Here is a 26,307-nt window from a genome sequence, read left to right on the forward strand (position 1 = left end):
TCCTCTAGAGTAGTCAATTGTAAACAAACCAAAAAGTGACATTTCTCTTTTATTTTCCACAATATGTTGCCTTGATGCATGCAGTCAACTTTCAGACAATATTACATAATATGAGTGAAAGAACAACTCCTCCTTTTCTTGGATGCATATTTCCATGCAGCGTGATTTTTCGAGGCGAAAACAAAAGGCACCGCTCAGACGTCCGGACTGAACATGAAGTCCAACGCTTGTCTCTCGGCCGCCGCCACATTGGGATGCCACACGTCCACGCTGAAAATGACTCGGGGTCCGGCGTCTGGGGGCCCTTGAAAAGAAGATGAGAGAATCTTACTGCGTTGCTCTCTTCTTCTCAGGTTGACAATTTGTTAGCATCAGCAACCTTTGTGTGCCGCTGTGTGGAGGAAGGAGTCATCAATCAGTAGGCAGTGTCCCTCAGACCAGCATTGAGGCTCCCCTCCCACCACTAGCTCACACAGAGGGGGCGTTTGCAGACCTGCAAGAGTTATCAGCTCCAAAATGATTCCAAAGCCACCGTGTCTCTTTTGAAGGCAAGGGGATTAGAAAACAGATGGGTAGCAGCACAAAACGGGCCAAGTAGAAATCGTTTAGCAGTGCTCGGGCTATTCCATTAGCTTTTGTTTTTTTTAGTATTCCTGGAGCATGTCATCAAATCAATGTAATCATGAAATCATATTTAAAAAAAAGAATAACGTCTTTTATTTCAAAAGAATAAAAGAATACAAATCATAACAAAACCTGAGCCAAAACATTGTTATGTAAGTTCCTAAAAAGTCACTATGAAGTGAACTTTCCCTTCCCTTGGGCCTCATTGATTTACCGACCTAGATGACAGCGCAGCCGCGTATTAGTGGGTCCATACGAGCTCCCCAGAGCGCCACCGGGCCCCAGCAACCAAAAGCCGGCCGATCCCAAGGAGTTGCTGCTTATGAACGTGCGCAGGGACAGAAGTGTCCGGTAGGTGCAAGGACAGGCGCGACAATTGCCCGTCACGTACACGCCTGCGCTGTACAGCGGAAACACGGCCTGGCCCTGAAAAGGGGGGGGGGGGGGGGGACACGTGCCTTTATTGCTCTTCTCCTGACGCTCGCCTCTACTTTTGTACCTTTGCTCCTATGGTCCAGCCCAATTTGGAGTCAACGCCTCTCTGGTAAACCGTCTGGAACTCAGCCAGGATGACGGCGTAGTTGGCCTCCAAGACTTCAATATCGTGCCGATGAGCATCCCGTGGAAAAAAGGGAACGCTTGGGACGTCGGGCAGGAAGAAGAGGTGCGGCTTCTGGATAGACGAGTGCTCCTTGGATTTGATCTAAAGAGAGGATTGGAGGTTCAAATATATCAGAGAAAAAGAAACGACATGGCTCCAGCCCCAACCTGTTTCCGAAGGCCTTTGTGAATGCGGCCCATTCCCACCCAGCTGTAGCGTTTGGCATATTCCTGCAGGGCTGAGTAAAGTTTCTTGGCCTGTGCAGAAGCCTGCGCCGGGAACAAGGAGTGGCTCAGGACTGGTGCCAGGTAGCCTCGCCCCAGCTCCTCGTCCTCTTCTGTGTCCATGCTTATAAAGCGGTTCTTTTGATCGCCCCTGTACAACTTGGACTGCGATTTATACTTTGTCCCTGCACAGCTCCCCCCGAGAGACACGGCGGATCTTCTGGAGCTGATCTTTCCCCCGTGCGCGTGACGCGCCATCGGGAGGTCCGAGCCCATCCGATAACAGTGCCACAGGAACAAGAACGCCAGCGTCCAGAAAAGGCCGCATAGTGAGTGGACGCCCAGCTCGGCGTAAGGAGGCAAAGGCAGCATGTCCAAGGACCAGTGCATCTTTACCATTGGGCGGCAAAATACTGAAATAGAAACAGATTATTGATATGAGGAAAGACGGACCGAACCGACCACGTTTATTTCAAAGAAAAATGATGTATTGACAGAATGGAGGTCTAAATGTTGGATCAGTGGAAAAGGATAATCTGCTGTTTACCAACAAGCATAGCTTGAAGGCACCATTGGCCTGGCCTACTTTCAGACAGCCTTATTCACTTCTTTTCTTGATTTAATCCCCTTCTGGCTCTTGACTGGCATGACTTCATCCAAGTTGGGTCACTCTTTGATGGCCAACCCTGACCTCTTGTTCTTGTTGCTTGTGCAAATTTCTGATCTTACTCAAGTGGCGAGGTCTTGAATTTGTTGGAGTCAATTGGCAAGCCCTAACCAATTTATGGGGGCATTTGGGGGGCTCTGAAGGCTAACTTGGAGCATGCACACATGTAAAAATGGTGGCGATTGTCTCAAGTCCATCTCTCCATCACCCAACCGTTCATACTTAACGTCCGCAATGTTTAACGTCCACCCACCCACATGACAAGGTGCGCATTTGACAAATCACACAAAATTCACATCTGATTACCTTGATAGACCGTGGCGAGATGTGTCACAAGCACGTACGCACACGCCTCTGCACCGTGCAAGCTAGATGGTTCCTCTCGAGCTGTTTTTTTTTTCTTCTTTTTTTATGCGCGTTCGGCTCCCTGCAGTTCCAGTACACGGCCGCTAGAGTGCGCCTGGCGCCTCTCCACAGATGCCTCACAAGCCGAGTCGAATGCGTCAAGCCTTTAGTGTGCATCCGTAGGGGGCACCTCGGAACCTTGTTGACGGGGGCCTAAGCAACAGGATAGCACATTTGAAAGCCATCGTCGAAGCTGAGGTTAAGGTATGGAACGGTGCATGTTTTTTTTCACCGTCAGGACGACTCATGTCCCAAAATGGCAAAAAAAAGAGGGGCCGAGGAGGTGCGAAGGATGGATGCTGCTGCCTTTGCAGAGCTCCCATCATTTTGTGACATACACGGGGCTGGCTGGCATCAGCGAGGAAGGGAACGCCTCGATGTGCCTTTATTTCTTTCATTGCAATCATAAAATGATGGCAGCAAAAACCGTTTGCGACAGAAAGAAAGAAAGAGGCGGATTCAATTAGGTATTTGGAAGAAGGCTTTTTTTTTTTCGAAATGCGTTTGCAGGTTTGGGGGAGGGAACGCAGGTGCAAGCATGGGTATTTTCCTTTTGATGCATTTTGCACCCGTTCGTTTGGCCCACGGTTGTGATTTGGCTGATATGTAAAGGAATGAATGATTTCCTTAATGAATGCATCTTTCCGTGCATAGCGATGCCTCCCTAATCCCAATCTGCACATGGCGTATCAGATAGAAAGAAAAAAATCTGTCACTATTAATATTTGTTTCCTAGCTTACATTACACACACACACTACATAAACAAAGAAATGGGATGTTAAGAGTTTGAAAATTAGACTTTCAACTAGATTTTGAAAACAAAATAAAAATCTGACATCTGTATATTGCCAAACCATTAAAGTCCCAACATCAAGAGCACAAAAGCATTTATAGGTCAAACGAAATATGATGATGTTCATCAGAACCAGATTGTTCTTTTTAGATCATTGGATTCTTCTTGAGCCATGGCGTTGACATCATTTACCGTGATCCTGTCCGTCACCGTGATCCATCAACTTTCAGGTAACAGATGTGTGTGTGCATTTGACTTGTTATTGAACAAAAGAGCTTTTGTTGTCGTCGCAGCCATGAGCTTGATGATTCCCCAAAGTGATACACCGCCGACATCACCCCCAGACTCTTACCCCGTGGGTGACCTGACCCACGCCGCCCTTCAGAGTAAGGAATACCTCGGTCACTCTTCTGCCAACGCAGGTATGACCATAATAACAAAGGTTGACCCACAAGCCAGGATGAAAAATCTTTCATTGAACGTCGGCAGGCGCAACCTCCAATCCGACACGGCCGGTGCCCGGTGTCAAGCAGAGCGAGTCCACCGCCACGGTGATTTCGCCAGGACTTCTCACCACGGCGTTGGGCTCCTCGTCTGCGGGCGGCCACGCGGGCTTGAGGAGCCGCATGTCCTTCGTTCCCATCGAAGAGGAGACCACCACCACTCTAATCACCACCACGACTATAACCACAATGCACATGCCAGGTAACTAAGTGCATGTTGCCACAATGATCTTTTTGAATATGATCAGCAGTATGGAATGGATCCTTTGGGTAAAGCAGCTTACTTCTCAAAATATGTCAAGAGACCAAAGAGCTTACTGCAGTTTTTAGCGTAGCTTGCAAGACCACACGAGAGTGAGTGCCTTAGGACATTGTTTTACTTTTTTTCAATCTAGCAGGTATAGATTACGAAGCAAAATATATGACATCATTTGAATATCCATTCCTGGTGGCTCAAGTGTCTGGTTTTCAGCGCAACGTCATGCTGAATAGCAACAAGGTAACATGACGCTGGTTGAATCGACAACATGACAACATGCGTGTAGCTAGTTATTTGGAATAGTTCAAATGTTACATAAGTCTTTTTTTTTTTTGCTATCGACCATAGTAATGTGTTATATAACTGGTTAATTTATAAAAGATGTTTTTGAGTAGCCTTGCAATATCTTTCATCCCAAAATGAGGAAAGCTATAACACTACTTTGATCCTATTTGTACTTTTTGAATATTCCTTTAGCATGAAAAAGCATATAAGTTATTCAAGCCAGGTCCTGCGAGAAGGAATAAGGGCACACTGGAGATGATGTGCTGTGCCCTAAATGAGCATATCTGACCCAGATGCGCTAGTATGGAGGAAAAGCCAGAATAGCCACTTAACGTGAACATTCCGCAAGTTCAATCTCCAAGTGGCCCACTGGAGCACGCGCCTACAGAAATCGAAGATGTAAAAATATTGATCAGCGAAGCTTCCGAAGGACGTCGGTGAGGCGAAACCACGACTTTCCATGCATATTTGTGATACTGTAGAGTTGTGTAAGCGTCTGCTGTCTTTTGCTTTTATTGAACAAAGTGCTGCAGATTAACAACACATCACCATGGTAACAGTCGTACTTGTACACAAGTGCTGGGTTGGCTGAAAACAAATCATAGATGGCTATTGTTGGATTTTTATGGCATCTACAGATCTGACGAAATGTTTTCCCTCCTGTCATTTTACAGTTCAGTGCAATGCATCCTTATCGGCGATGGAGGATATTGTCGAGTCGCCAGATTCTGCATCATCTGCTTCCCCGCTGGAATGCACCTACAGCATTACAGTGTATGCAGGCTATGGTGTGGAGATTCAGGTAAACACTTTTTTTTGGGGGGGGGGGGGGGGGGACGACGACACACAACACATATCAATGATTTTGACAAAAACACCCATACAGGTGAGGAAGGTGAATCTGTCCAAGGAGGAGTCCCTGACTATTATGTGCCACGGGGATTCCGCACCTAAGCTATTAGCTAATGAGACGCTAATGAGGGAGGGGCAGGTGATTCGTAGCAGCACCAATCAGGTGCACATCCACTACCGCAGTCGCCAGTCCAACAACCACGGCAAATTCATCCTGCATTATCAAGGTAAGTTACATCTTTTGTCAGACGGACTTCTGCAATAGCACCCGCCGCCTTGTCTCGCAGCGTTCGTGTTGTCCTGCACCTTCCCGCATTCCCCCGAAAGCGGCGGGGTGACCGTGACCGACATCCATCCCGGGGGTCAAGCGCATTTCCATTGCGATCCCGGTTTCCAAGTCCGCGGTCACGAGGTGGCCACTTGCGTCAACACCACGCGACCGCACTGGAGCACGGCGGAACCTCAGTGTGTGGGTCGGTGACCTCTTGAAGAGCCCCGCTCTTGTGAATGCGCTGCATTTGTGAGAATGTGATGTTTCCTCAGCTGTGTCTTGCGGGGGCTGGATCCGTAACGCAACAGTGGGTCGGATTTTGTCGCCACCTCCTCCGTCTGTCGCCAACCACAGTAACGGAAACAACTTGAGCTGCCACTGGTTACTCGAGGCCAAAGAGGGCCACAGACTCCACCTGCATTTTGAGAGGATCGCGTTGGATGAAGATGACGATAAGTAAGACCTAAAAGTAGTCGTATTTACTCATTTCTAAAGGTTTGCCATCGTGATTTAAAAGTAGATGTTTATTCTGATTGCGCAATATCCGTAGAAGTGCAAGAAATACATGTGTGAATCTGCTGACATCATACTGCGAGAGTGTCCAGAAGGTAACTCTGCATTTTGTCCTCTTAGGTTAATTGTGCGCAGCGGAAACAGTTCGCTGTCGCCGCCTCTCTTCGACTCCGATATGGATGACGTGCCAGAGCACGGACTGCTGAGCGAGGGCACCTCTTTGTACTTGGAGCTCACCGCAGATTCGTCCTCTATCCCTCTACTCCTGGCATTGCGATATGAGGGTGAGCATCCAGATTCTGCGGCAAGCATTTGGCAGCGGATTTGATTCGGATTTGATTTTTTTTTTCCTAGCATTTGATGATGAGCATTGCTGGGAGCCTTACATGCCACATGGAAACTTCAGCAGCAGTGACATCACTTACCAGTTGGGCACCACGGTTACCTTTAGCTGCTCGCCGGGCTTCGTCATGGAACAGGGGTCAGCCACTATTGAGTGTGTGGACCCCAGCAACCCCCACTGGAATGACAGTGAGCCTGTGTGCAAAGGTAGAACGCTTTTTTTCAAATGTAGTCATTTATTGATTTCTTGTCAGAAAGACCAACCAATTTTCATGTCCATCTCGCTGGTTTGCTGGGCCTCATTGTCCTGCTTGGATGATTGTTTCCTCAGCTCTGTGTGGAGGGGAACTGACCGAGCCCTCAGGTACCATCCTATCTCCCGATTGGCCTCAGAGCTACTCCAAGGGCCTGGATTGTTTATGGCAGATCCACGGCAATGAAGAGAAGCGCATTGAACTGGACATCCATATGTGAGTCAACAGTCTCGCTCTGTCTGTTGAAGATACTGGTTGAAAAGAAAAGTCTTTTTTTCTCTTCTCTTTGTTTTCTATCCATCCGATAGCTTAAATATTCGCCACACCGACGTGCTGACTGTTTTCGATGGCCGCGATCTCATGTCCCATGCCATCGGCCAGTACCTGGGCTCCAAAGAGCGCTTCCAAGTTGTATCCGGGGGGTCGGAGGTCACTATTCAGTTTCAAAGTGATCCGGAAGATTCCAGTTTCATCCTGAGTCAGGGATTCCTGATTCATTATCGTGGTATGGTTATCATCTATTTGATCAAAAGACTTTCAACTCCTCCTAATATTTTTTGATGCTTATGTTTATATAGAGGTTGAGCCAAACGATACCTGCCCAACTCTCCCTCAAATCGAGTTTGGGTGGATCAGCTCGTCCCATTCCTCCCCGGTGAGAGGAAGCGTGCTGACCTATCAGTGTCAACCGGGATATGACATCAATGGCTCTGACATCATCACCTGTCAGTGGGACCTTTCCTGGAGCAGCAGCCCACCCACCTGTGTCAAAGGTGGCAAAGCACTCTTTTTGTCCAAACGACTCACTTGTGAAAAGGCTTGGTCAATGGCGTTTGTGTTCCCCATCCAGTCCAGCAGTGTCCCGACCCGGGAGAGGTTGTAAACGGAGCGCGCTCAGTGCGCCCTGAAGCCGGTTTTGCAGTGGGAACCGTCGTGCGTTTCTCCTGTAACCAAGGTTACCAACTGGAAGGCCCCAACCAAATCTCCTGTCACGGACGAGACACCGGGACCCCAAAATGGAGCGACCACAGCCCAAAGTGTGTCTGTAAGTGCCACTTGTTCAGCTCCATTTTTTTATTGTGGAGGGGGGAAATGCATGACTAAGCCTCTCTGTGTTGTCTCCAGTAAAATACGACCCGTGCCCAAACCCCGGCGTCCCAGACAATGGATACCAAACATTGTACAAGCACAGCTACCAGGCAGGAGAAACCTTGCGCTTCTTCTGTTATGAAGGCTACGAGCTCATCGGCGAGGTTATTATCACCTGTGTGCCCGGACACCCGTCTCAGTGGAACAGCCCACCACCCTTTTGTAAAGGTAAAGATCTCCAGCGTTTGTTTTCTGCTGCTTTGAATCCGTGATTTACATCACTCGGTCTTTCTTGACCATGGATCGTTTTCTTTTTTATTTCACACAGTGGCCTATGAGGAGCTTCTTGATGATCACAAATTAGAGGGTGGTTGTACTTCTCCTATTCTCTCTTTTTTTTTTTTTTTTTTTAGGCCTTGTATTCCACAACAGCTATGACTTGAAACTCATTCAGGCTTTTTTTTCTTCCTTTACAGTGTCGCAATCATTTGAGCCCTCCCATCAGATTCTGAGTGAGAACATCGCTCTTGCAATAATTCTGCCCATCATCCTGGTCATCCTACTGATTGGAGGAATTTACATGTACTATACAAAGTAAGCGCCGCTTGTGTTGACTTATACGTCCACGTTTGGCAATTGACAGGGATATCTTAAATGTTGTTTTCTTCCCCACCGCCCAGCATCTGCAGACTAGAATGGAAGCCGCTCTTCTGGAAGTCTCTTTCTCACACACACTCTTACAGTCCCATCACAGTGGAGTCGGATTTCAACAACCCTCTTTATGAGGCTGGGGTGAGGAAATCTTTCATTTCTCTCCTGTATTTTGACAGTTATGCTTTCATAGATCGTTCCTAATTGCTTCCTCTTTTTAACCGCAGGATACACGGGAGTATGAAGTTTCCATTTAAAGGTATCTTGGTGAGATTTAAAAAAAAAAACAATTCAATTGTTTTGGAGGAGAAAATGTTTATTACTATGACACCATGAAATCCCCTTTTGGTTCATTTGTCATCTTTCTATTATATTAGCACCATGTGTTTATTTTCTTAATTATGGAAGTCCTACTTTGATTGGTGGGTGGAATTGAACTCAGTCAGTGTTGCATTGGGACTTGTGCCTTACAATGGTTAACAAATTCACAAGGGCAGGGAGGGCGCAGGAGTATTGTTTATTTATTTCGTTCAATTATAGTGAGGCCAAAATCTTGCAATATAAACAATGCGCAAATTTTACACTCTTGACCAAACACTTGAATGTTTTGTGCTTATTTTTTTTGGTGGCAGACGTCGCAAACATGATGTGTTATTTCACCGTTTTCTCTCTTTCTCACGCCGTCTCTGTGTAAAATATACACAAACACAATGAATGTAAATATATGACTTGATTTTGGCTGAGGTTGATATATATATATATATATATATATATATATATATATATATATATATATATATATATATATATATATATACAGTGCTAAATTAAAGATCTATACATTTAAACCTCATATTTACACTTCTAAATAGTGATGGGAGGTTGTATATTTTCATTAATTAGATAATGAAAATTCAGTGCCAAAATAAAATGTTAAATAATGTCCTTAAGTGTTTTCATCTGTTGTTGAAGTAGTGTTTACAAAGGCAGTGTTTAGTTTTATGCTTTGCTGTTTCTGCAAAAACAGCCAGTGTCTCATAACAACATAGCGTACGTACATGGGAAGGAAGGTCAGGACATGAATGTCATTATGCTTATAGCATGCACTGATTGTAAATTATTGCTTCTGCTCAATCTTGCCATTATCATTCTAGTTATTGACATATCAGATTTGATGTCGTATGCACTATGTTGATGAAAAATTACAACCCTGGCTGTTTGCTGTAATGCATTATGTATTTATTGAAAAGGGATTGTTTGGCTCATTCACTGTGCCAAATGGGAGCAGTTGGAGACTGCTGCGTGGTAGACGTAATTATTATCAGTAGCATTTCTTTGCTTCATATATGAGTACATTCTTTTGAACGCAGTAATTTAATTGCTGAGCTGGAAATAAAGTCTCTGTTGAATGGTGTCAAATCTGTTGTGATGTCATTTTTACAAATTAGAATCGATTATGATTTGATAGACGCAAAAGTGGCCCAATATTTTTTGCCCTGGTGTAGTTTAGGAAGCACTGCATTTGACAGGTGAAGGGTGTTATGCCTTAGTAATTTGACAGAGGGCAGTAACGTGACAAACCTTCATTTGGGCTGCGCCATAGGAATTGTAGAAGAAGAAAATAGCGGAAGTTGTCGATCCTTCGTGACGAGTGACCCAGTTAGCTGTCAAGATTAACTGAGCAAAATCCTAATGGCAAACAATTCATAGGGTTACTCTATCTGTAAATATTTGCTTTTGTAATGTCTCCTTTGTGAAGCCGTGAGTCAGTAGCAGAACGAATGTGAAAAGAAGCAAAATGGAATAGTCAATGTTGTTGTTTTGATTAGCTATGCTAACTTTAAAATGAAGTGTCAAACGTTAGCTTCGCTCTCGATTAACTAGAAAGATTTGCGTTGTGTTTTGTTCCCGGAACGATTAGTAATTAAGGAAATTAAAGGATACTTCTATTCGTCAGATCATTTTGATGTTCAGTGTGGTAAGTACAATCTATTATTAATAACATAACTGCGAAACAATGATTCCCGACCAGACGAACTACTGTGTCATGTTTTCATATTCTGGTACTAAAAAAATGAGTGTTGATTTGATTTCAAAAGCTAAGGTAGATTTATTGTTTCCTTCAAATAAGTGTAAGGCTTATTTGTTCAATTTAAATGAACCCTGGCCCCAGTCCACATATTGTTCTCTTTATATGAAGCTATTTGCAATCAAAATCAAAAAAAAAAAAAAACTGCTTATTTGACACGGCATTGTCAACCCTTGTTGCATAAAAACTCTTCCTGTGTGATTCCAGCCAGAAAGGAACCAATCAATCCCATGTCTGCTGAGGCGTCAGTCAGCAGTCATGCTGCAAACTCCACCCAGTCTGCTGTTTCCCAACCTGTTTTCCAGAGCACTGTCGAAGACAGACATCAGGGTCTGTTGGGAAGCAAATATGTCAAGTTAAATGTGGGCGGGACGCTTCACTATACAACCGTCCAGACATTGACCAAGGAGGAAAGCCTGCTGCACAGCATTTGCAATGGAGGAACCGAAGTGGACATTGACTCAGACGGTGAATGGATCTGAAAAATGTTGATCCACTTTGTTGGATTTTGGAGGATAATTCCAATGGCTGATTACACTTTCTCATTCTGCATCAGGCTGGGTGATTTTAGATCGCAGCGGTCGACATTTTGGGATCATTTTGAACTTCCTGCGGGATGGCTCGGTACCGCTCCCTGACGACCACAGAGAACTTGATGAGATCCTGAAAGAGGCCCAGTACTACAGGGTCCAGGGGCTTGTCCAACACTGCCTCACTGCCATGCAGGTAAAATGGTTGTTCGTTGTACTTCAAACCAAGGACCAATTTCAAACAACATCCTTGGGTTAGTAAAAATACCAGTAGTCAGTTCAATTATTCAATGTTTCATAAATCTGTCTTTGTCCCCCTTTAGAAGCAAACGGACATATTTGAAAGCGTGTGTCGCATCCCAATGATCACGTCGGCCAAAGAAGAGCAGAAGATGATTGCTACCTGTAGAAAGGTGCATTGTGTTGCTTACCTCTTTAATATTGTGTTGTAAATTAGCAGACTGTTTAAATTGATTGTGCCCCCCCCCCCCAACCAGCCTGTGGTGAAGTTGCAGAACAACAGAGGAAATAACAAGTACTCGTATACCAGGTAAAAAGGTTTTGAACATGAACTACCCATGAAGTAGAATAATAGATATTGCCCAATCCTTCTTACATAAAGTAAATCAAAACCAAAATATTTTTGTTTGACCAGCAATTCAGATGACAACTTGTTGAAGAACATCGAGCTTTTTGATAAACTGGTACTCCGCTTTAATGGCCGAGTCCTGTTTGTCAAAGACGTTCTGGGGGACGAGATTTGCTGCTGGTCTTTTTACGGCGAAGGTCGTAAGATTGCGGAAGTATGCTGCACGTCCATCGTCTATGCCACGGAGAAGAAGCAGACCAAAGTAAGCCTCGCCAAGTCATTCTTTGAAAATAACGACCAACCTTTCACTTTTGTCATCACCTTTGCGGTTCCAGGTTGAGTTTCCCGAAGCTCGCATTTTCGAAGAAACCCTCAACATCCTCATTTATGAGACCGGCCGACGATCAGGTCCAGGTGGGTTGCATCTATTGGATTCTCGAGGGCCCGGTTCCTCGCTGGGCCAATCGGAAGAAGAGGGCGCTGTGGGAGGGGACAGGCGAGTGAGAAGGATCCACGTCAGGAGGCACATCATGCATGACGAAAGAGGCCACGGCCAGCAAACTGTGTACAAGGATTAAAAATGTGAAGACAAAACGGCACGCCGCAACAACCCGCTCCATGAGATGATGGAAATATCTTCATTGTCTGTAGTCAAAATATGAAGTTAAAGTGTAACTGGAGAGAGGAGAAGTTGTTTACAAGATAAATGATTGTGTATCGCTTTGAAATAGGAAAACAAATAGACTGGGATGTTAAAACTGGCAGAAATATGACTTCAATATTCTTCGCCTTCATTTGATGTGGGTGTTGATGATATGCACTGGCAGCCTCCGCTGTGATGGGAACACTTTCAGGCTTGATCTTCTTGTATTTTGTCAGGTTGCCCAACTTTGCAGAAATAGATGAGGTGATTTTTGTTTGTTTCTCAAGTTTAGCTTAGATATGTTAACACTGGAATAGTGTGTGTAGCCATTTCATGTGACGTTGTCCAAGGATGAGATTGCTGGGCAGCTCTAATTTTCCGTATTTAAATTATTTCCGCTGCCGCTTTGGGATGTCGTTTTAATTAATTTATGAACCTAATTTATTGTCATGTATTTAACTTTTGTATGCAATCCCAGCGTTAACAGTTGTGGGTATACATTTGCACTCTAGCACACATTAGATTTGTAATGACTAAATTGTGATGTTGTTATTTAAGTTGGTTTGAAGGTGATTGCATTGTATTTTATTCTGAGCCATGATTTTTCCACTTTTCTTCATGTCTTATACCAAACCACTGATACTTGATCCAAGTTATTGGTCTAGCAGTCGTTTAATACGTCCAAGGTTTTTATGTTTGTTTTAATACACCCCTGTTTCAGTTAATGGAAAGATGTTTTTTGTGCATGTCATTCTTAAACACTGAACAAGGTCTGTCTCCTTTTAAAAATTAACCAATAACATGAATGCACTACTTCACCATCCAACTTCCGTCCCACTGTGGTGACAAATGTTCTGAATAAATTGAATGAGTAGGAAATCCAATTTGGTGGAATGGTTTTTTTAAACAAATTAGTGCATAATTTGCAAATGACTGCAAAATCAAAAGTAAAAAAACAACAAAACTAAAGTAAATTTCAGCTCGTTCATTTTGTAGCCGACGTAATTAGTTAAACCGGATATCGCGTCACATCACTTCCGTTTTGTTTCTGCCGCCCGCCACTACTCAAGGCGCGTGAGTGTGAATTCGAAATTGTCTGCCGGTTTGTTTGTACGAGGACAGCTGTGTTCTGAACAATATTAAAGGTACGCGTGTGGCTATTTAAAAGTATTTAAAGAGAGTAGTGTGTTGCTGATAACGCTTATGAAAACACTTGACTCGTACAAGTACAACAATAAGCTAAACAGGTCTTTCAGAATGCTTCAACGAGAACCGAAAGCTGCTAAAAACACATTACAAGTGCAAACGTGATAATTATGACATAATTTACGATTTGTTGCATCAGAGATCTAGTTTCGATAAGTCAAGTAACGATAGCCACCAAATTAGGTGGAAGCTGTACTTTAGCGACACCTGCTGGTTACTCAACACAACAGGATGAACAACCGACATCAACATGTTTCTCAAGTTTGCTTCTGTGTAATTTGTGCTTCTTGCATATGTTACTCAGATCGCTGACTTTGAGGATTTCAAAACAAGGTTGGAGTTGAAACCGGTAGTAAAAAATGCAGGTATGCAACTTCCCATGTTATCATCATGAGTCAAGATGACAACCAGATCTTTTATTTTGCTTTCAAGAAGAACGAAAGTGGCGGTGAGTCAGGGGCTGAGGACATCGAAAACAAAAGAAAAAGAGACACGGAAAATGACACTACAAGTGAGAGTGAAAATGAAGTCGCGTCCAAGCGGATAAAGCTCAGCGAAAAAAAGAAGTCGACCAAAAAAGACAAAGACGATGCTGCAAAAAAACAGAAGGTGATCTTTGAGTCATTCCATAAAATCTCATCACTGAAATTGCCTTAAGTTCTTTGCAATCAGCAAAACAAAAATGTGTGCTAACATTAATACAATTTTTTTTAAAAAGCTAACAGAGAACATTTATTTTAACAATAAAACCAAAACTTGGCTCTCGTAAATCACGTACATCTTGTTGTTTGTTCAGGAAAACGACAAAGCGGTGGTGAGGCTCAAACGCTACATTTCTCTCTGTGGCGAGAGACGCAATTACAAGAAGCTCCTCGGTGAATGTCGCTCTGTTCGCGCCATGGTGGATGTACTCAAGAAGGAGTTGGAAGATATTGGTGTTCACGGTCAGTGGGGAGTCTTAATGGCCTTCATAATTGAGAGCGGCTGAAATTGGCCATTTGTTTAGCGCACTACACTTTTACATAGGTCAGCCATCCTTGGAAAAATGTAAAAAGATACGCCTGAAGAAAGAAGAAGCTCGGGAGCTTGCAGAACTGGATGTCAGCAACATAATTGATTGTCAAGGTGATTACGAATATTATTTCTTGCTCTCCAAATAGATGACTTAACAATAGGGCAAATATCGATCTTTCAAAATTCCTTTACTCAGGCCGACCTAAACGAAGAGGAGCCCTCGCACAACAGCAGCAAGACAAATTCCCGCTCGATGCAGTCCGGCGGCTGGTAAGTTCTGACAGCGAAGAAGAAAACATCCAGCGAGGAAGAAGGGCAATAAACTGGGATAACCTAAAGGGAATCATCAGTGATGATGCTGACAGCGACTGAGCCATGGTTCATAATGCAAATGTTTTGAAAGAGACAATCCTTTGACTTTTTTTGTTTTTTCTTCAAATTGTATTAATGTTATATATTACGGCAGGGGAAATGCCATTATTTGCAAAAACGTTTCAGAATTAAAGTTTTGTCAAATCATTTATATGTACTATGAAATTTGTTAACATATTGTCATCACATAGATGATCAAAACCAATAGTTGTTAAAGGTAATTTGAGCATTTTTTTTCTAACAATGTGTATCAAATTGTTAACCCATCACATTTATCAGTAAACAAGAAGCAGCTTTCTTTTTTTTTTTTCTTTTTTTTTTTAAAGATATTGTCACCTGTATTACAGTCCATGTGAACGTACCGGAACTAAAGTTCTTTTGTACCGGAACTCAAGTGTCGCAGAGACGGAATCGTTTACAGGCGGACTTGTCCATCTGCTTAATGTGTCCGCACTCCAGGAGGTCAGTGTCGATGTAATGTGTATATACGGACTCTCGGTGTAACTGTAAATTTGATGAAAATATGTATATATGAGCATTTGACATGCTAATAACCTACTAAAAAAAACATACTACGTACCTGACTGTCAGCCCTTCTGATATTTATTGAGGTAACCTCAGTTGCGAATAATCTTTTCAATATTTGTAGTTTTTATTCTGACGGATACTACGTATTAATATTCCCACTCCTTGGTACTTCTGCTTTATTTCGGCGTCATAATTACAAGCCGTCTATGAAATACCATGAAAACAAGATACTGATCCTGCAGTGAGGTTTACAAAACAAAACAAATCCAGTTACCTAGAAATGGATGAGGATGGTCCAGACGATGCATTTGCTGAGCTCAGGACCAGGGAACTCCGAAGTTGGGATGTTGCTCAGATTGCAGCTGGAACCGGTCTCGCTGTTTACGCTATGTGGATAGGAGTCATCCAACCAGGCTTCAGGAAAGTCCCATTGAGGTTACAGGTGTGGTCTTTTTTTCATGTATATTGTTCATCAATTATCATCTTGAGTTATTCTTGATTATGTCCCCCAGGTACCCTACATACCTGCCAGTAGCACCCAAGTGCAGAATGTCATGACATTGCTAAGAGGTCGAAAAGGGGTCCTTGTGGATTTAGGATCTGGTGACGGTCGCATTGTAAGTGCATCTGTTTTGTCAATAGAGGCCATTGTATGTGTTTTGTTGTTATGCACCTCATGCTCACACTAATGAGAAATAGTTTTAATGATTGTCTTTGAAATCATTCAACGGAGGTCTTGGAGGGACACCGACAAGGCTTCACTTCTGCTGTTGGCTATGAACTCAACCCCTGGCTTGTTTGCCTAGCCCGCTTCCATGCGTGGAGAGCGGGTCGTCATGGCAGCGTGTCCTACCGAAGAGAAGATTTATGGAAGGTTCGACATTCTCAAAATTTAGATACATCAGATCACAAGAGTATATTATGATACATATGAAGAGTGAGAGAATGCCTGACAGCCTTGTTCATCCTTGCAGGTGGACTTGACAAAATGCAAGAATATTACTGTGTTTTTAGCTCCTAGTGTGGTAAGTAGAACAAAGTGCTACAATTACATTCATTTATTCTTGTGTTTCATCATTGCTATGTATTTCTACTTAGCTTTCGCTACTGCGTAAGAAGATGGAGACTGAGCTTCCTGATGACGCTTTGGTGGTAGCTGGCCGTTTCCCCATACGTGACTGGACACCGTGCAGAACCCAGGGACATGGTGTGGACAGAGCCTGGGCATACAACGTGAAAGCACAAAGACAGCTCATTTCCATTGAAAATAAGAAGAGCACAGCCAATGGGGAAGTTAATATGAAAGAAAAAACACACACCGCTTGAGTGATCATAGTAGGGTGCCCTCCCAACGAACACACTGAGCTCTATTTTATGATGTAAATGTGTTATTTTAAGAACGTTTAACTGTCTGAATGGTGTATAGATGGATGCTTGTTAATTATGCAAGAGGCACTACTAAATATGTTACTGGAAAGTTAGCAACATGCTTAAATAACGTCACTGCAATTTGGCATTTGTCTTCAAATGAAATGTGTAATTTGAACGATCAACATGTTTAACTTTGAAAGGTAGTAAAGGATATTGGTGCTTTTACTGTCCTAGCTAACTTGACACAAACTGCTTTTAACTGGATGATTCTGCTTCGAAATAGGAAGTGGCCAAGTGAGCAGAGAGATTTTCAATCGAAACGAATTCCTGCGCCGCCCCGAGTGCAGAAGGGGGGCAACAACACCGCGAGGAGCATATCAATTATTCCGAAATTGTCATCATAATCTACCGTGCACATTTGCACACTCGTTTCATTAGCAACGGTTCCGTCGAGTTATCGCGAGCACCAGCCATGTCTACGTCTGCCAAGCTAGCACGGTGAACGAAAATGATGCCTTCATCCTTCTAAAAATGCTAGTGAGTTAGCCAATATTAGCATTTGGCTAAACTGACGTTCGCGTCCCGATACTTGATACAGAAAGACAAAACGGTTAACCAGAGCTGCACATGTTTCCAGGGTCGGGACCAGTGGTGCATGTCAGCCAAAAGAAATGCTTTTGGAAAATCAACGGGGAATGAAATCGCACGAGCATGTAGAACAGTTGCGCGTAGCATGCTTTATTTATCACATGCTTAGTATTCAAGATTCGAGGCAGTGAATGTTCTATTTTTATATAGTATATATCAGTGTTTTGCTCGTGGAGTCGCAAAATAAAGCGAGCAGACCATGACGAGCCCCCTTTGCGGTTACGTTAGCGAGTTACACCTTAGCTAACGCTAGCTGCAGTTTTTGGCTAGCTCGGTAACTTAACGTTGTCTTATTAGTGTAATTAATCCGTGACTAAAAGAACTCAAGGACACATCCGAGGTAGCACAACATGGTAAGTGAAATGTACACGCTTTATTCTTGTTATATGTTTGTGTTTTTGTTGTTGTTGCAATATGTCCTCTTCCTGTCATGCTAAAGGCTAACATGGGTCATAAAAGCACGTATTTCAGGCCAAAGGAAAAAAATATATATATTGCGTTTTAAAATCGTTAAATTCATTTCCATAAAGCCAGTTCCATTTGAATATTAGATCATGGGCCTTTGACGCCGTTTTAATCATTTAACGGTTTGCAGGTAAGTCACAAGATGCGAAAGCTCCAACAAGACGCCCATCTTGCAAAATTAAACACTTCCTTAGTCATGTTGAGCCCCGGCAAGTTGTGGCCCATGTGAGGAATTTCCACGCATGCCACAGAAGTGCCTCTTTATAATATAAGTCTTCAAATCGGAAGGTATTCAACGTTTTACCCACGTTGACATTTAGTCTAGGAACAGAAATGGATGACTTCATGTGACCTGGAATTGTAATAAATGTTTGCAAGTACTGCATTGTACTCGTTTGACTTAGTGTTAAGCAAATACGGCCTTGAAAGGCAATCTCTGTGTTTTTTGAGAAATCTGTCTGATTTTGTTTATTCATCAGGCTTCTGGCGAGGCGTCACTGCGTGCACTGGAGAGCCTGATGACAGAGTTTTTTCACAGCTGCACAACCAACGAAAGAAAGCGAGAAATAGGTACGTGTGCCTTTCATCCAATCGGATCCATGCACAGTGGCAGAATTCCATTGAAAAAGAGGTGCATCGGAAATGTAGACCAAAATACTAGTGCAGTCATTTTTTTTTCTTCAAATACAGTAGTTTGTCCACGTAATGACTGGTCATATTTACGTTCACAAGTGTTTGCATTTCTTTTGTACTGCACTTCCTCCACTGTGTACAAATGAAGTGTCGCAGTACACCTTTGGTGGTTATCAAGTAATCAGTGCGACTTCCTTGTTTCTGCAGAAGAATTGCTGAATAACTTTGCACAGCAGACTGGAGCGTGGCGCCATTGCTTGTTCTTCCTTTCTAATACCCGGAATGAGTACGTCATGATGTACAGTCTCACAGTATTTGAAGTAAGTCTCTCCCCCTTCTGGGTTTAACGCAGAGCAGTTCAGTGGAGCATGTGGTTAAGGCTTTCCGCCTCTGTTGTGCTGCTGCATTTTCAATCTGATTCCACCATGAAAAAAACATGTCTCAGATTACTCGTTCTCAAGCGTTCTTCAGAAAGTCCCTAAATGGTGTCGTCGTTGCTTTTCAGAACCTGGTGAACAAGATGTGGATCGGTGTAGCGTCGCAAGACAAAATGGAAATTCGCAGCTGTTTGCCCAAACTCCTACTTGAACACCACAAATCTGTGCCCTATTTCATCCGGAATAAACTCTGCAAAGTCGTCGTGGACATCGGTCGCCAGGACTGGCCCATGTTCTATCACGATTTCTTTACAAATACGCTTCAGGTGAGCCCCGTTGATGTTCACGAGACCTTTACCTACCTTTGCCCCATTGCGGGGACTTAACGGGGGATGTCGTTTGCAGTTGATCCAGTCCCCAGCTTTGGCGCAGTTAGGCCTGGTAATGCTAAAAACCACATCCGAGGAGCTGGCGTGTCCTCGGGAAGACTTGAGCGTCGCCAGGAAAGACGAACTGCGTAAACTGCTGCTGGATCAGGTACCGACGATGCTTGGACTCTTGACAGGTAAGAAAGACTCTTTTCCGAGTTTGCTCACGTGACGCCGGCAAGCTGATTGGTCTGTGCGACTGTGATGTCATTGTGTCAACTTGACCTCACTTATTTCTTAGGCATTTTGGAGACGTATTGGGACAAGCACAGTATCATCGCTTCCACGCCGCCGCCCTCACCCACATCGGGAGAATACGGTGGGTGGATTGTTATTGCTTTGTCAATTGGATCCGCGTGCAGCCGTGAGCTCATCTATCGTCGCTCTCTTTTCAATCTTCCAGTGGAACTTTTGGGCACGTTGTTTCAGGGTAGTCAATACTCCAAGCTTCTGTGCCAGCCCATGGCAACACTGGACTACGAGAGCCAGCAGCTGTGTTGTCTGGTTCTGGAGTGCTTGGCCCACTTGTTCAGCTGGATTCCGCTGTCCACTAACATCACCCCCACTCTGCTGGCATCCATCTTCCACTTTGCACGCTTCGGCTGCGATCTGCGGACCAAAGCCAAGTCCGGCTCCTTCATCTCGTACACCTCGTCGTCTTCTAACGAACGCCTGGACGCCGGGACGTTGCCGCCCTCGTCTAACGACGGAGGGCGACAGGGCGAGGGCGGCGGCAAGGTTGATCGTTCCCGCCTGGGCGTCCTCGCCATGACCTGCGTCAACGAGCTGGTGTCCAAGAACTGCGTGCCCGTGGATTTTGAGGAGTACCTTCTGCGCATGTTCCAGCAGACCTTCTTTCTTCTACAGAGGCTCACTCGCGAGAATAACGCTCACACGGTCAAGAGTAGGCTACAGGAACTGGACGAGAGGTTTGTGGTCTCCCTCGTGAGTTTGTTTCTCTCAACATATGTTTAGACACTCAGTCACGTGTGTGTATCATTACTTTTAGTTTAAACACAGCACCTCTTCATATCTTTGAATTCTAGGCTGACACATTTTTCTTCTGTTTTCCAGTTACTTGGAGAAGTTCACCGATTTCCTGCGTCTTTTTGTCAGTGTTCACTTGAGGCGGATTGAGTCCAGTCCTCAGTTCCCTATTGTAGAGTTCCTTGCCCTGCTTTTCAAGTACACCTTCAACCAGGTAAGGATCTTTTCAATCTCGATATTTTCCACATCTGCACAAGACTTGGAGCGGTCCAAACAATTGTTTTGTTTTGTGTCTTCACACCCCAGCCTACCCACGAGGGCTACTTTGCCTGTTTGGATATTTGGAGTGTTTTTTTGGATTTTCTTACAACCAAAATCAAAAGCAGACTGGCCGACAGAGAAGGTGTTCTCAACAGGTATCACATTTCCACAGATCCCACTCAATTTTCTTTTTTGGTGTGTGTGTGTCAAGTGTGTTTATTGTTTTGCTTGCAGGTACAAAGACGCCTTAGTGCTTCTGTTGAGAGAAGTTCTGAACCGCGTGCAGTTTCGCTACAACCAGGTTCAGTTAGAAGAACTGGATGACGAGACGCTGGACGATGACGTAAGAGCCCCAGTTTCAAAACTGCAGAGGAATTTCAAATCTGCCAAATTGCACTATAATGGTTTTTATTTGGTAACCATAGCAACAGACCGAATGGCAGAAATACCTGCGTCAGAGTCTGGAGGTTGTTGCCAAGGTGATGGAGTTGCTCCCTTCTCATGCGTTTTCTACTTTGGTAAGAAATCGTTTATCACTTGTTGTTTTACCGCGTTCTCCTTCCCGATTAATTCCTTTGTTTTTCCCCCCGATAAGTTTCCCATTCTTCAAGAAAACCTGGACGTGTACTTGGGTCTGCAGCAGTTCGTCGTCACCACTGGCACAAGTAAGAAACCATTTGAACGGTTACGTCGTCACGGTCGCGTGTTGTGGTGCTCAGATGTCAAATCGACCCTTGCAGGTCGCAGGCTAAATATCACCGCTGAGAATGACTGCCGGCGACTCCACTGCTCGCTCAGAGACCTCAGCTCCCTTCTCCAAGCCGTCGGGCGCCTGGCCGAACATTTCATCGGGGAGATTTTTGCAGCCCGTTTCACTGACGCCCTGGCAGTTGTTGAGAGGTGTGTGAGAGCTTCTCTTAACGGATCCTTTTCCCTCAGTGAAAGCAAAATGAAACTTTTGTGCTGACTTTCTTTTAATTCCTCAGGCTGGTAGAAGTGACTTGCTACGGGTCCCAGACTAGCTTGTACGACCTGGAAACCGCCGTGCCTTCTGTACTCAAACCAGACCTCATCGACGTGTAAGTAACATTGAAAATCAGCCAAATGCACAACGGCGTGGTCGAAAGCTAACGACGCGCACGCACCCTTACGTCGGTTCCAAATCAAATGGAATCCGTTTGCATATGTGTGTGTTGCAGACATGCACAGGCCCTTGCTGCTTTGCAAGCCTACTCTCATTGGCTGGCGCAGTTCTACAGCGAAGTCCACACTCAAAACCAGAGCCAATTTATCAACCTCATAACGTCCGCAGTGGACGCCAGTAGCCCCCTCATCACTGCCAAGGTAACCTTTCCTGATCTGAAATAGAATGTCAATGATCATGTTTTCTTGGTTAAGAAAAAAAAGTTGTCCTTGTTGTGCAGGTACCAGAGAAGTTACTGACGTGCGCGTGCCATCTGATGCTTTCCATAACCTTGACGGTGCGACCCGTCTTTATGGTGACTTTGCCTGCTGTTCAGAACATCTTTAACCTCATAACGGAGAATCAGACTCGCAGGCTTCCCCCGGAGGTGACCGACCACGTGTCTCATGATCATCTTTGTTGACCTACCGGTTCAAATGTTCAACCTTTGCACGGTTGCAGGCTCACTTGCTGGTTTGCCGGGCTTTGTCCAACATGCTGCTTCTCCCGTGGCCCAATTTACCAGAGAACGAGCAGCAGTGGCAAACGCGCTCCAGCAGCCACGCCAGCATGCTGGCGGCCCTCACAAGGGAATATCGTATGTTGAGAGAGACAGTGAACATCACTCCACGACGACCGGAAATGCACGACGGTAGGCCTTTTTTTTTTTTTTTTTTTTTTTTTTTTTTTTTTTTTTTTTTTTTTTTTTTTTTTCTCTCTCTTACTGCCCAATGTACTTGCCCTGTTCATGTTTTTTTTTTTTTTTTTTTTTAATTAAATCAGTAAAAGCAGTGATACAGCAGACCTTGCCTGTCCTTCGAGACATAGTGGACAGCATATCTGGAGAGTCCACCAAATCCCGTCAGATCTGCTATCAGAGTTTGCAGGAGTCGGTCCAAGTGTCCCTCAGCCTGTTTCCCGTGTTCATTCAGCAGCCAGGTTTGTGTTTCCTTCTCTTCCTCCTCCTTTGAATGATAAAAAGATGGTTTCATTGATGGTTCCGCTTTCTTTCTTTCTTTCTTTCAGATGTGACGGATGAGATGTTGGCCTTCTTCTTGACGCTGTTTCAGGCGTTGCGAGTCCAGATGGGCGTCGCCTTCACTGGACAGATCCTCCACACATTCCTCAGCTTGTTCACCAGGTTCAACAATCTGCTCTTTTGGGAAGCTTGTGCGCTGTCCAGATTGAAGGACTGGCGTAGAAGTCAAACTGCTTGATGGCCGAGGGTCGAAAGTGATGTCATGGTGTGTGCGTGTGTGTTTTAGGGAGCAACTGGCAGCCAGTATTTTGCAGGAGGGCAGCGCGGGGTGTCGAGTGGTACAGAAGTTCTTGAAAATCCTGCAGGTGGTGGTACAAGAACCCGGTCAGGCTTTCAAACCGTTTCTACCTAGCATTCTCTCTCTATGCATGGAGCAGGTCTACCCAGTTGTGGCAGAGGTCAGTTGGAAGCCGTATGTCTTCAAAACTAGCATTAGTTTGCTAACGGGCTCTCCTCTTTTGCCAGCGGTCGTCTCCTGACGTCAAAGCAGAGATGTTTGAGCTTTTATACCAAATACTTCACCAAAACTGGAGGTACTTTTTCAAAACTTCGATTCTGACAAGTGTCCAAAGAGGAGCGCCCGAGGACCCCATGGAGAACGAGGCCCAGTTCACAGCTGCCATGCAGGTACATTTTATGATGCTGTTCACCTGAGCGTTTAGCCACGTGACCATTTAATAGCTTCTACGACAAATGTGACATTTTTAATCTTCAAGCGGGACGCTTATTGTCTCCGTCAGGCTTTCGGCCAGTCTTTCCTGCAGCCCGACATCCACATCTTCAAGCAGAATCTCTCCTATTTGGAGTCCCTCAACAGCAAGCACAAATTGTATCACAGAGTAAGGAACGAACGGCAGTCATAGCAAGCAATAATCCCCGCGACTCATCCGTCTGATCCATCCCGGTGCTTGGTGTCCCTCTAGAAGCTGTTCCGGACCTCCATGCTCTTCCACTTTATCAACGTGCTGCTGCAGGTCCTTCTCCACAAAAGTCACGACCTACTCCAGGAGGAAATCACCCTGGCCGTATACAACATGGCCTCGGTAGACTTTGATGCCTTCTACTCGGCCTTCATGCCCGAGTTCCTCAACGGTTGCCAGGGTGTGGACACCAACCAGCGAGCCGTCCTCGCACGCAACTTCAAGATAGAACGGGTAAGAGCAACCAGCCTGAAACTTTTCGACCCATAAATGAACATTTTATTTCTCCCCCCCCCCCTTTCCAAAGGACCTGCCTTCGTTCACTCAGAGCGTGCAGCGGCTGGTCAACGACCTCCGCTACTACCGACTGTGCAACAGCAGCTTGCCCACCGGCACCATCAAGCTATAGCGCGAGCGAACCACTTGACCCACCCGGGACGTTTAATTAAGGAGCGCCCGCGCTGACCAATTTGCCCAACACTCCAAAGTCGGCTTTGGCTCGCTCGCCCGCCCGCCCGCGTGTTCAAAGTCGTAGGAAGGTTGCGGATGCTGCTGTTTTTTCTTTTGAGTTCTACTGTAGACATTTGGCGCATTGTCGTTTTTGTTGTTGTTCAAAGCAGCGTCCACCTTATGTCGCCAATGCTTCATTGGTAGAAAATGTTCACCTGGTCTGCAGTTGGCTTTTTTTTTTTTTGTCTTTTTGCCCCAGACCCGGACCACTCTGAGCCAGGCCTTCTTTCCCTGGTCTCGGCCGCGACGCCGAGCCGGGACTGAGCACTTTTAACTCATTTTGAGTTCTTGAATTGTCTGCTTCTGTTCATTTTTGCCTTCAGGTTTTTTCATCTCCAAAGGAGACGGACTCTCAACTTAGTCTTTGACATCATTCCATTCTGAAAGACAAAACTTGCTTGATTTAATAAAGTGCTTTTTTTTTTTGTAAATATCACTGGTCCAAAAACCTTCAGCTTTATTAATTATTAACAGCGATTTGGAACGAAAACTCCCAAGCACTGGCAGTCTATGACCACTGGAAGAACTTTAGACCACAACAAATAAATAAATGAAAGAAGGTGGGTTGCACTTCTGGCAGCAGTTGAGTTAAATGTTTGTAGACCGTCAACAGTCCAAGCGGGTCAGATGAGATGAGGTGGGTTGGGGTGGGGGGGGGTCCTGACTTTAAATTGCCAGTCTGTCGTTGGCGGCAGCTGACTCTAAGGCACGAGCATGTTGTTGCAGCGAGTTCTGTTCCTCCCACTCTTGTCTCCATGGAGCAGGCAAAGTAGCAGAAATGTGATTGCTCGCTTCCCCGCTGTGCAGCTGGCTCACTTCCGGAGCAACTCCAGTAAGTATCTTATTTGGTTTTTGTTTTTTCATGTCATATAGCGTGTTGGTGACATCATTTTTCTCATAGATGATACATTTGTAGTGTAGGGCACCTGACACACTGCTCCATGATCTTCTCAATTTTCCTGCAGACCAACAGCACCTCCTAAAAGAATCCAAACTTGGCTATTCAGACTAAAGTTGCAGCCCAGCCTGAAAATTCTGTTGGTGTGCAGTCTTCTTGTCACATGGCTGTTTAATTGGCAGCATGCAGCCATCCGTTTATGGGAACACGTCTTCTCTAGAAGCTTGTTTTAAACCCAAATACTTTTTTATTCCCTGTTTAACATGGATGGTCTGTTAGTTTTGAGCCATGCCAAGAAGATCATGATTTCTTCACATCATCCCAAATCCAGATTTGAATGAGGAAATGTGTCATGTCATCGCAGGTGTGGCCGCTGCCAAGGAGCGCACGCTCATTGCGGTCAAACCAGACGGCGTCCAGCGGCGTCTGGTGGGGCAGATCATCGGGCGTTTTGAACGGAGAGGCTTCAAGCTGGTGGGCCTGAAAATGCTGCAGGTACATCTTTCACTGCCCGGCCGTGTGTTCACTCACTGGAATTTAGTATTTACAGTATGCGCTTGGGATGCGTTGAAGGTGTCCGAGGAGCTGCTGTCTCAACACTACTGTCAGCTGACGCAGAAGCCTTTCTATTCCAGTCTGGTGGACTACATGACTTCTGGGCCTGTGATTGCCATGGTAACAACATCCTGAAGATTCCTACATATTGAAGTTCTTGCAACATTCAAAATACAGTAGCATAGTAGGCCCAAGTGTTGAAAAAAATAAGACCGAGGATTTATTCCCTGAGATTTCATTTTTGAGTTTTGTGAGCCGCTCCACTGTATGAATATTCATTTTGGGTTGAACTCTAGGTGTGGGAAGGGCACAATGTGGTCCAGTCCACACGAGTGATGGTGGGACACACCAACCCCGCTGCGGCTCCAGCGGGCACCGTTAGAGGAGATTTCAGCCTTCACGTCAGCAGGTAAAATATCCTATTCATGTCTGGGTGTGTCTTCTCATTTCTGGAGGACTAATTGTGTTTTTTTATTTTATGCAAAGGAATGTGGTCCATGCCAGCGATTCTCTGGAGGGAGCCCAAAGGGAGATTGAGCTCTGGTTCCAGGGGAAGGATCTTGTCAAGTGGGACTGCTGGGACCAAACATTAACGTGCGAGAAGTAAAAAGAGTGAGGCTACCTCTGTCGCCGCTGCTTTAAAGGTCCTTAGAAAAAAAATGTACAGTATTTACATAATAAATTTACCTCAGGAAAGTTGTTGGTTCAAACAAACAAAATCGTTTTT

At 44.8% G+C, this 26,307-nt stretch overlaps 7 protein-coding genes across 11 annotated transcripts; 6 read left to right on the forward strand and 1 right to left on the reverse strand.

The window, feature by feature from the left end:
* Positions 1-64: 64 nt before the first annotated feature.
* On the reverse strand, positions 65-2,537 carry asphd1 (aspartate beta-hydroxylase domain containing 1). The gene is made up of 6 exons (XM_085934218.1): positions 2,423-2,537; positions 1,393-1,862; positions 1,124-1,327; positions 843-1,050; positions 380-493; positions 65-304 (listed from the first exon to the last, which is right to left on the reverse strand). The coding sequence occupies exons 2-6, from the start codon at positions 1,846-1,848 to the stop codon at positions 195-197; spliced, it is 1,092 nt and encodes a 363-aa protein (XP_085790344.1). The 5' UTR covers positions 1,849-1,862; positions 2,423-2,537; the 3' UTR covers positions 65-194.
* Positions 2,538-3,463: 926 nt separating this feature from the next.
* sez6l2 (seizure related 6 homolog (mouse)-like 2) lies at positions 3,464-8,661 on the forward strand. Its single transcript, XM_085934158.1, has 18 exons — positions 3,464-3,545; positions 3,609-3,737; positions 3,805-4,020; positions 5,037-5,164; positions 5,249-5,441; positions 5,502-5,687; positions 5,758-5,941; positions 6,119-6,282; positions 6,353-6,547; positions 6,672-6,810; positions 6,903-7,099; positions 7,173-7,367; positions 7,445-7,639; positions 7,720-7,911; positions 8,012-8,050; positions 8,160-8,277; positions 8,364-8,475; positions 8,562-8,661. The coding sequence occupies exons 1-18, from the start codon at positions 3,488-3,490 to the stop codon at positions 8,589-8,591; spliced, it is 2,670 nt and encodes an 889-aa protein (XP_085790284.1). The 5' UTR covers positions 3,464-3,487; the 3' UTR covers positions 8,592-8,661.
* Positions 8,662-9,890: 1,229 nt separating this feature from the next.
* On the forward strand, positions 9,891-13,069 carry kctd13 (potassium channel tetramerization domain containing 13). 2 transcript variants are annotated; one of them, XM_085934833.1, is made up of 7 exons: positions 9,891-10,312; positions 10,635-10,891; positions 10,980-11,149; positions 11,277-11,366; positions 11,451-11,503; positions 11,609-11,804; positions 11,878-13,069. In XM_085934833.1, exons 2-7 carry the CDS (start codon positions 10,654-10,656, stop codon positions 12,118-12,120), a joined length of 990 nt encoding a protein of 329 aa, XP_085790959.1. In that variant the 5' UTR covers positions 9,891-10,312; positions 10,635-10,653; the 3' UTR covers positions 12,121-13,069. The 2 variants fall into 2 exon arrangements, with proteins under 2 accessions (XP_085790959.1, XP_085790958.1); XM_085934832.1 differs by having other exon boundaries at positions 9,892-10,312; positions 10,631-10,891.
* A 146-nt stretch (positions 13,070-13,215) lies between these two features.
* On the forward strand, positions 13,216-14,930 carry hirip3 (HIRA interacting protein 3). Of its 3 annotated transcripts, none has more exons than XM_085933822.1 (6): positions 13,216-13,255; positions 13,696-13,756; positions 13,824-14,000; positions 14,188-14,335; positions 14,418-14,516; positions 14,602-14,930. In XM_085933822.1, exons 2-6 carry the CDS (start codon positions 13,751-13,753, stop codon positions 14,775-14,777), a joined length of 606 nt encoding a protein of 201 aa, XP_085789948.1. In that variant the 5' UTR covers positions 13,216-13,255; positions 13,696-13,750; the 3' UTR covers positions 14,778-14,930. The 3 variants fall into 3 exon arrangements, with proteins under 3 accessions (XP_085789948.1, XP_085789947.1, XP_085789949.1); XM_085933821.1 differs by having other exon boundaries at positions 13,225-13,330; XM_085933823.1 differs by having other exon boundaries at positions 13,225-13,330; positions 13,827-14,000.
* Positions 14,931-15,075: 145 nt separating this feature from the next.
* antkmt (adenine nucleotide translocase lysine methyltransferase) lies at positions 15,076-16,901 on the forward strand. 2 transcript variants are annotated; one of them, XM_085933819.1, is made up of 6 exons: positions 15,076-15,239; positions 15,576-15,747; positions 15,818-15,922; positions 16,039-16,179; positions 16,280-16,330; positions 16,404-16,901. In XM_085933819.1, the coding sequence occupies exons 1-6, from the start codon at positions 15,220-15,222 to the stop codon at positions 16,629-16,631; spliced, it is 717 nt and encodes a 238-aa protein (XP_085789945.1). In that variant the 5' UTR covers positions 15,076-15,219; the 3' UTR covers positions 16,632-16,901. The 2 variants fall into 2 exon arrangements, with proteins under 2 accessions (XP_085789945.1, XP_085789946.1); XM_085933820.1 differs by having other exon boundaries at positions 15,168-15,747.
* Positions 16,902-16,977: 76 nt separating this feature from the next.
* Positions 16,978-24,759, forward strand: xpo6 (exportin 6). Its single transcript, XM_085933809.1, has 24 exons — positions 16,978-17,677; positions 18,269-18,359; positions 18,630-18,742; positions 18,928-19,125; positions 19,205-19,364; positions 19,469-19,546; positions 19,631-20,156; positions 20,302-20,428; positions 20,521-20,630; positions 20,710-20,818; positions 20,901-20,993; positions 21,071-21,140; positions 21,216-21,375; positions 21,462-21,554; positions 21,675-21,819; positions 21,900-22,046; positions 22,121-22,310; positions 22,442-22,597; positions 22,685-22,799; positions 22,924-23,095; positions 23,163-23,324; positions 23,438-23,536; positions 23,621-23,851; positions 23,925-24,759. The coding sequence occupies exons 1-24, from the start codon at positions 17,675-17,677 to the stop codon at positions 24,024-24,026; spliced, it is 3,450 nt and encodes a 1,149-aa protein (XP_085789935.1). The 5' UTR covers positions 16,978-17,674; the 3' UTR covers positions 24,027-24,759.
* A 45-nt stretch (positions 24,760-24,804) lies between these two features.
* On the forward strand, positions 24,805-26,299 carry nme4 (NME/NM23 nucleoside diphosphate kinase 4). Its single transcript, XM_085933824.1, has 5 exons — positions 24,805-24,959; positions 25,390-25,520; positions 25,599-25,700; positions 25,877-25,989; positions 26,067-26,299. The coding sequence occupies exons 1-5, from the start codon at positions 24,842-24,844 to the stop codon at positions 26,185-26,187; spliced, it is 585 nt and encodes a 194-aa protein (XP_085789950.1). The 5' UTR covers positions 24,805-24,841; the 3' UTR covers positions 26,188-26,299.
* The last annotated feature ends 8 nt before the right edge of the window (positions 26,300-26,307 follow it).

The sequence above is a fragment of the Syngnathus leptorhynchus genome, chromosome 16, assembly GCF_054491065.1.
Source record: "Syngnathus leptorhynchus isolate UIUO chromosome 16, UIUO_Slep, whole genome shotgun sequence".
NCBI lineage: Eukaryota > Metazoa > Chordata > Actinopteri > Syngnathiformes > Syngnathidae > Syngnathus > Syngnathus leptorhynchus.

What these genes read in the sequence shown, in the direction of transcription:
- asphd1 (XM_085934218.1), bottom strand. Translation starts at nt 1,848, where the DNA reads ATGGTAAAGATGCACTGGTCCTTGGACATGCTGCCTTTGCCTCCTTAC. An exon ending in GCTGGACCATAGGAGCAAAG is followed by an intron (nt 1,051 to 1,123) that starts GTACAAAAGTAG and finishes CCCCCTTTTCAG; the next exon opens with GGCCAGGCCGTGTTTCCGCT. An exon ending in CCACACAGCGGCACACAAAG is followed by an intron (nt 305 to 379) that starts GTTGCTGATGCT and finishes CTTCTTTTCAAG; the next exon opens with GGCCCCCAGACGCCGGACCC.
- sez6l2 (XM_085934158.1), top strand. Translation starts at nt 3,488, where the DNA reads ATGGCGTTGACATCATTTACCGTGATCCTGTCCGTCACCGTGATCCAT. An exon ending in GCTATGGTGTGGAGATTCAG is followed by an intron (nt 5,165 to 5,248) that starts GTAAACACTTTT and finishes ACACCCATACAG; the next exon opens with GTGAGGAAGGTGAATCTGTC. An exon ending in ATTCCTGATTCATTATCGTG is followed by an intron (nt 7,100 to 7,172) that starts GTATGGTTATCA and finishes ATGTTTATATAG; the next exon opens with AGGTTGAGCCAAACGATACC.
- kctd13 (XM_085934833.1), top strand. Translation starts at nt 10,654, where the DNA reads ATGTCTGCTGAGGCGTCAGTCAGCAGTCATGCTGCAAACTCCACCCAG. An exon ending in ACTGCCTCACTGCCATGCAG is followed by an intron (nt 11,150 to 11,276) that starts GTAAAATGGTTG and finishes GTCCCCCTTTAG; the next exon opens with AAGCAAACGGACATATTTGA. An exon ending in AACAAGTACTCGTATACCAG is followed by an intron (nt 11,504 to 11,608) that starts GTAAAAAGGTTT and finishes TTGTTTGACCAG; the next exon opens with CAATTCAGATGACAACTTGT.
- hirip3 (XM_085933822.1), top strand. An exon ending in ATGCTGCAAAAAAACAGAAG is followed by an intron (nt 14,001 to 14,187) that starts GTGATCTTTGAG and finishes TTGTTTGTTCAG; the next exon opens with GAAAACGACAAAGCGGTGGT. An exon ending in GGAAGATATTGGTGTTCACG is followed by an intron (nt 14,336 to 14,417) that starts GTCAGTGGGGAG and finishes ACTTTTACATAG; the next exon opens with GTCAGCCATCCTTGGAAAAA.
- antkmt (XM_085933819.1), top strand. Translation starts at nt 15,220, where the DNA reads ATGTGTCCGCACTCCAGGAG. An exon ending in AAGTCCCATTGAGGTTACAG is followed by an intron (nt 15,748 to 15,817) that starts GTGTGGTCTTTT and finishes TATGTCCCCCAG; the next exon opens with GTACCCTACATACCTGCCAG. An exon ending in GAAGAGAAGATTTATGGAAG is followed by an intron (nt 16,180 to 16,279) that starts GTTCGACATTCT and finishes TCATCCTTGCAG; the next exon opens with GTGGACTTGACAAAATGCAA.
- xpo6 (XM_085933809.1), top strand. An exon ending in GATGCTTGGACTCTTGACAG is followed by an intron (nt 19,365 to 19,468) that starts GTAAGAAAGACT and finishes CTTATTTCTTAG; the next exon opens with GCATTTTGGAGACGTATTGG. An exon ending in ACCCACATCGGGAGAATACG is followed by an intron (nt 19,547 to 19,630) that starts GTGGGTGGATTG and finishes TCAATCTTCCAG; the next exon opens with TGGAACTTTTGGGCACGTTG.
- nme4 (XM_085933824.1), top strand. Translation starts at nt 24,842, where the DNA reads ATGTTGTTGCAGCGAGTTCTGTTCCTCCCACTCTTGTCTCCATGGAGC. An exon ending in CTGGGCCTGTGATTGCCATG is followed by an intron (nt 25,701 to 25,876) that starts GTAACAACATCC and finishes GTTGAACTCTAG; the next exon opens with GTGTGGGAAGGGCACAATGT. An exon ending in TTCAGCCTTCACGTCAGCAG is followed by an intron (nt 25,990 to 26,066) that starts GTAAAATATCCT and finishes TTTTATGCAAAG; the next exon opens with GAATGTGGTCCATGCCAGCG.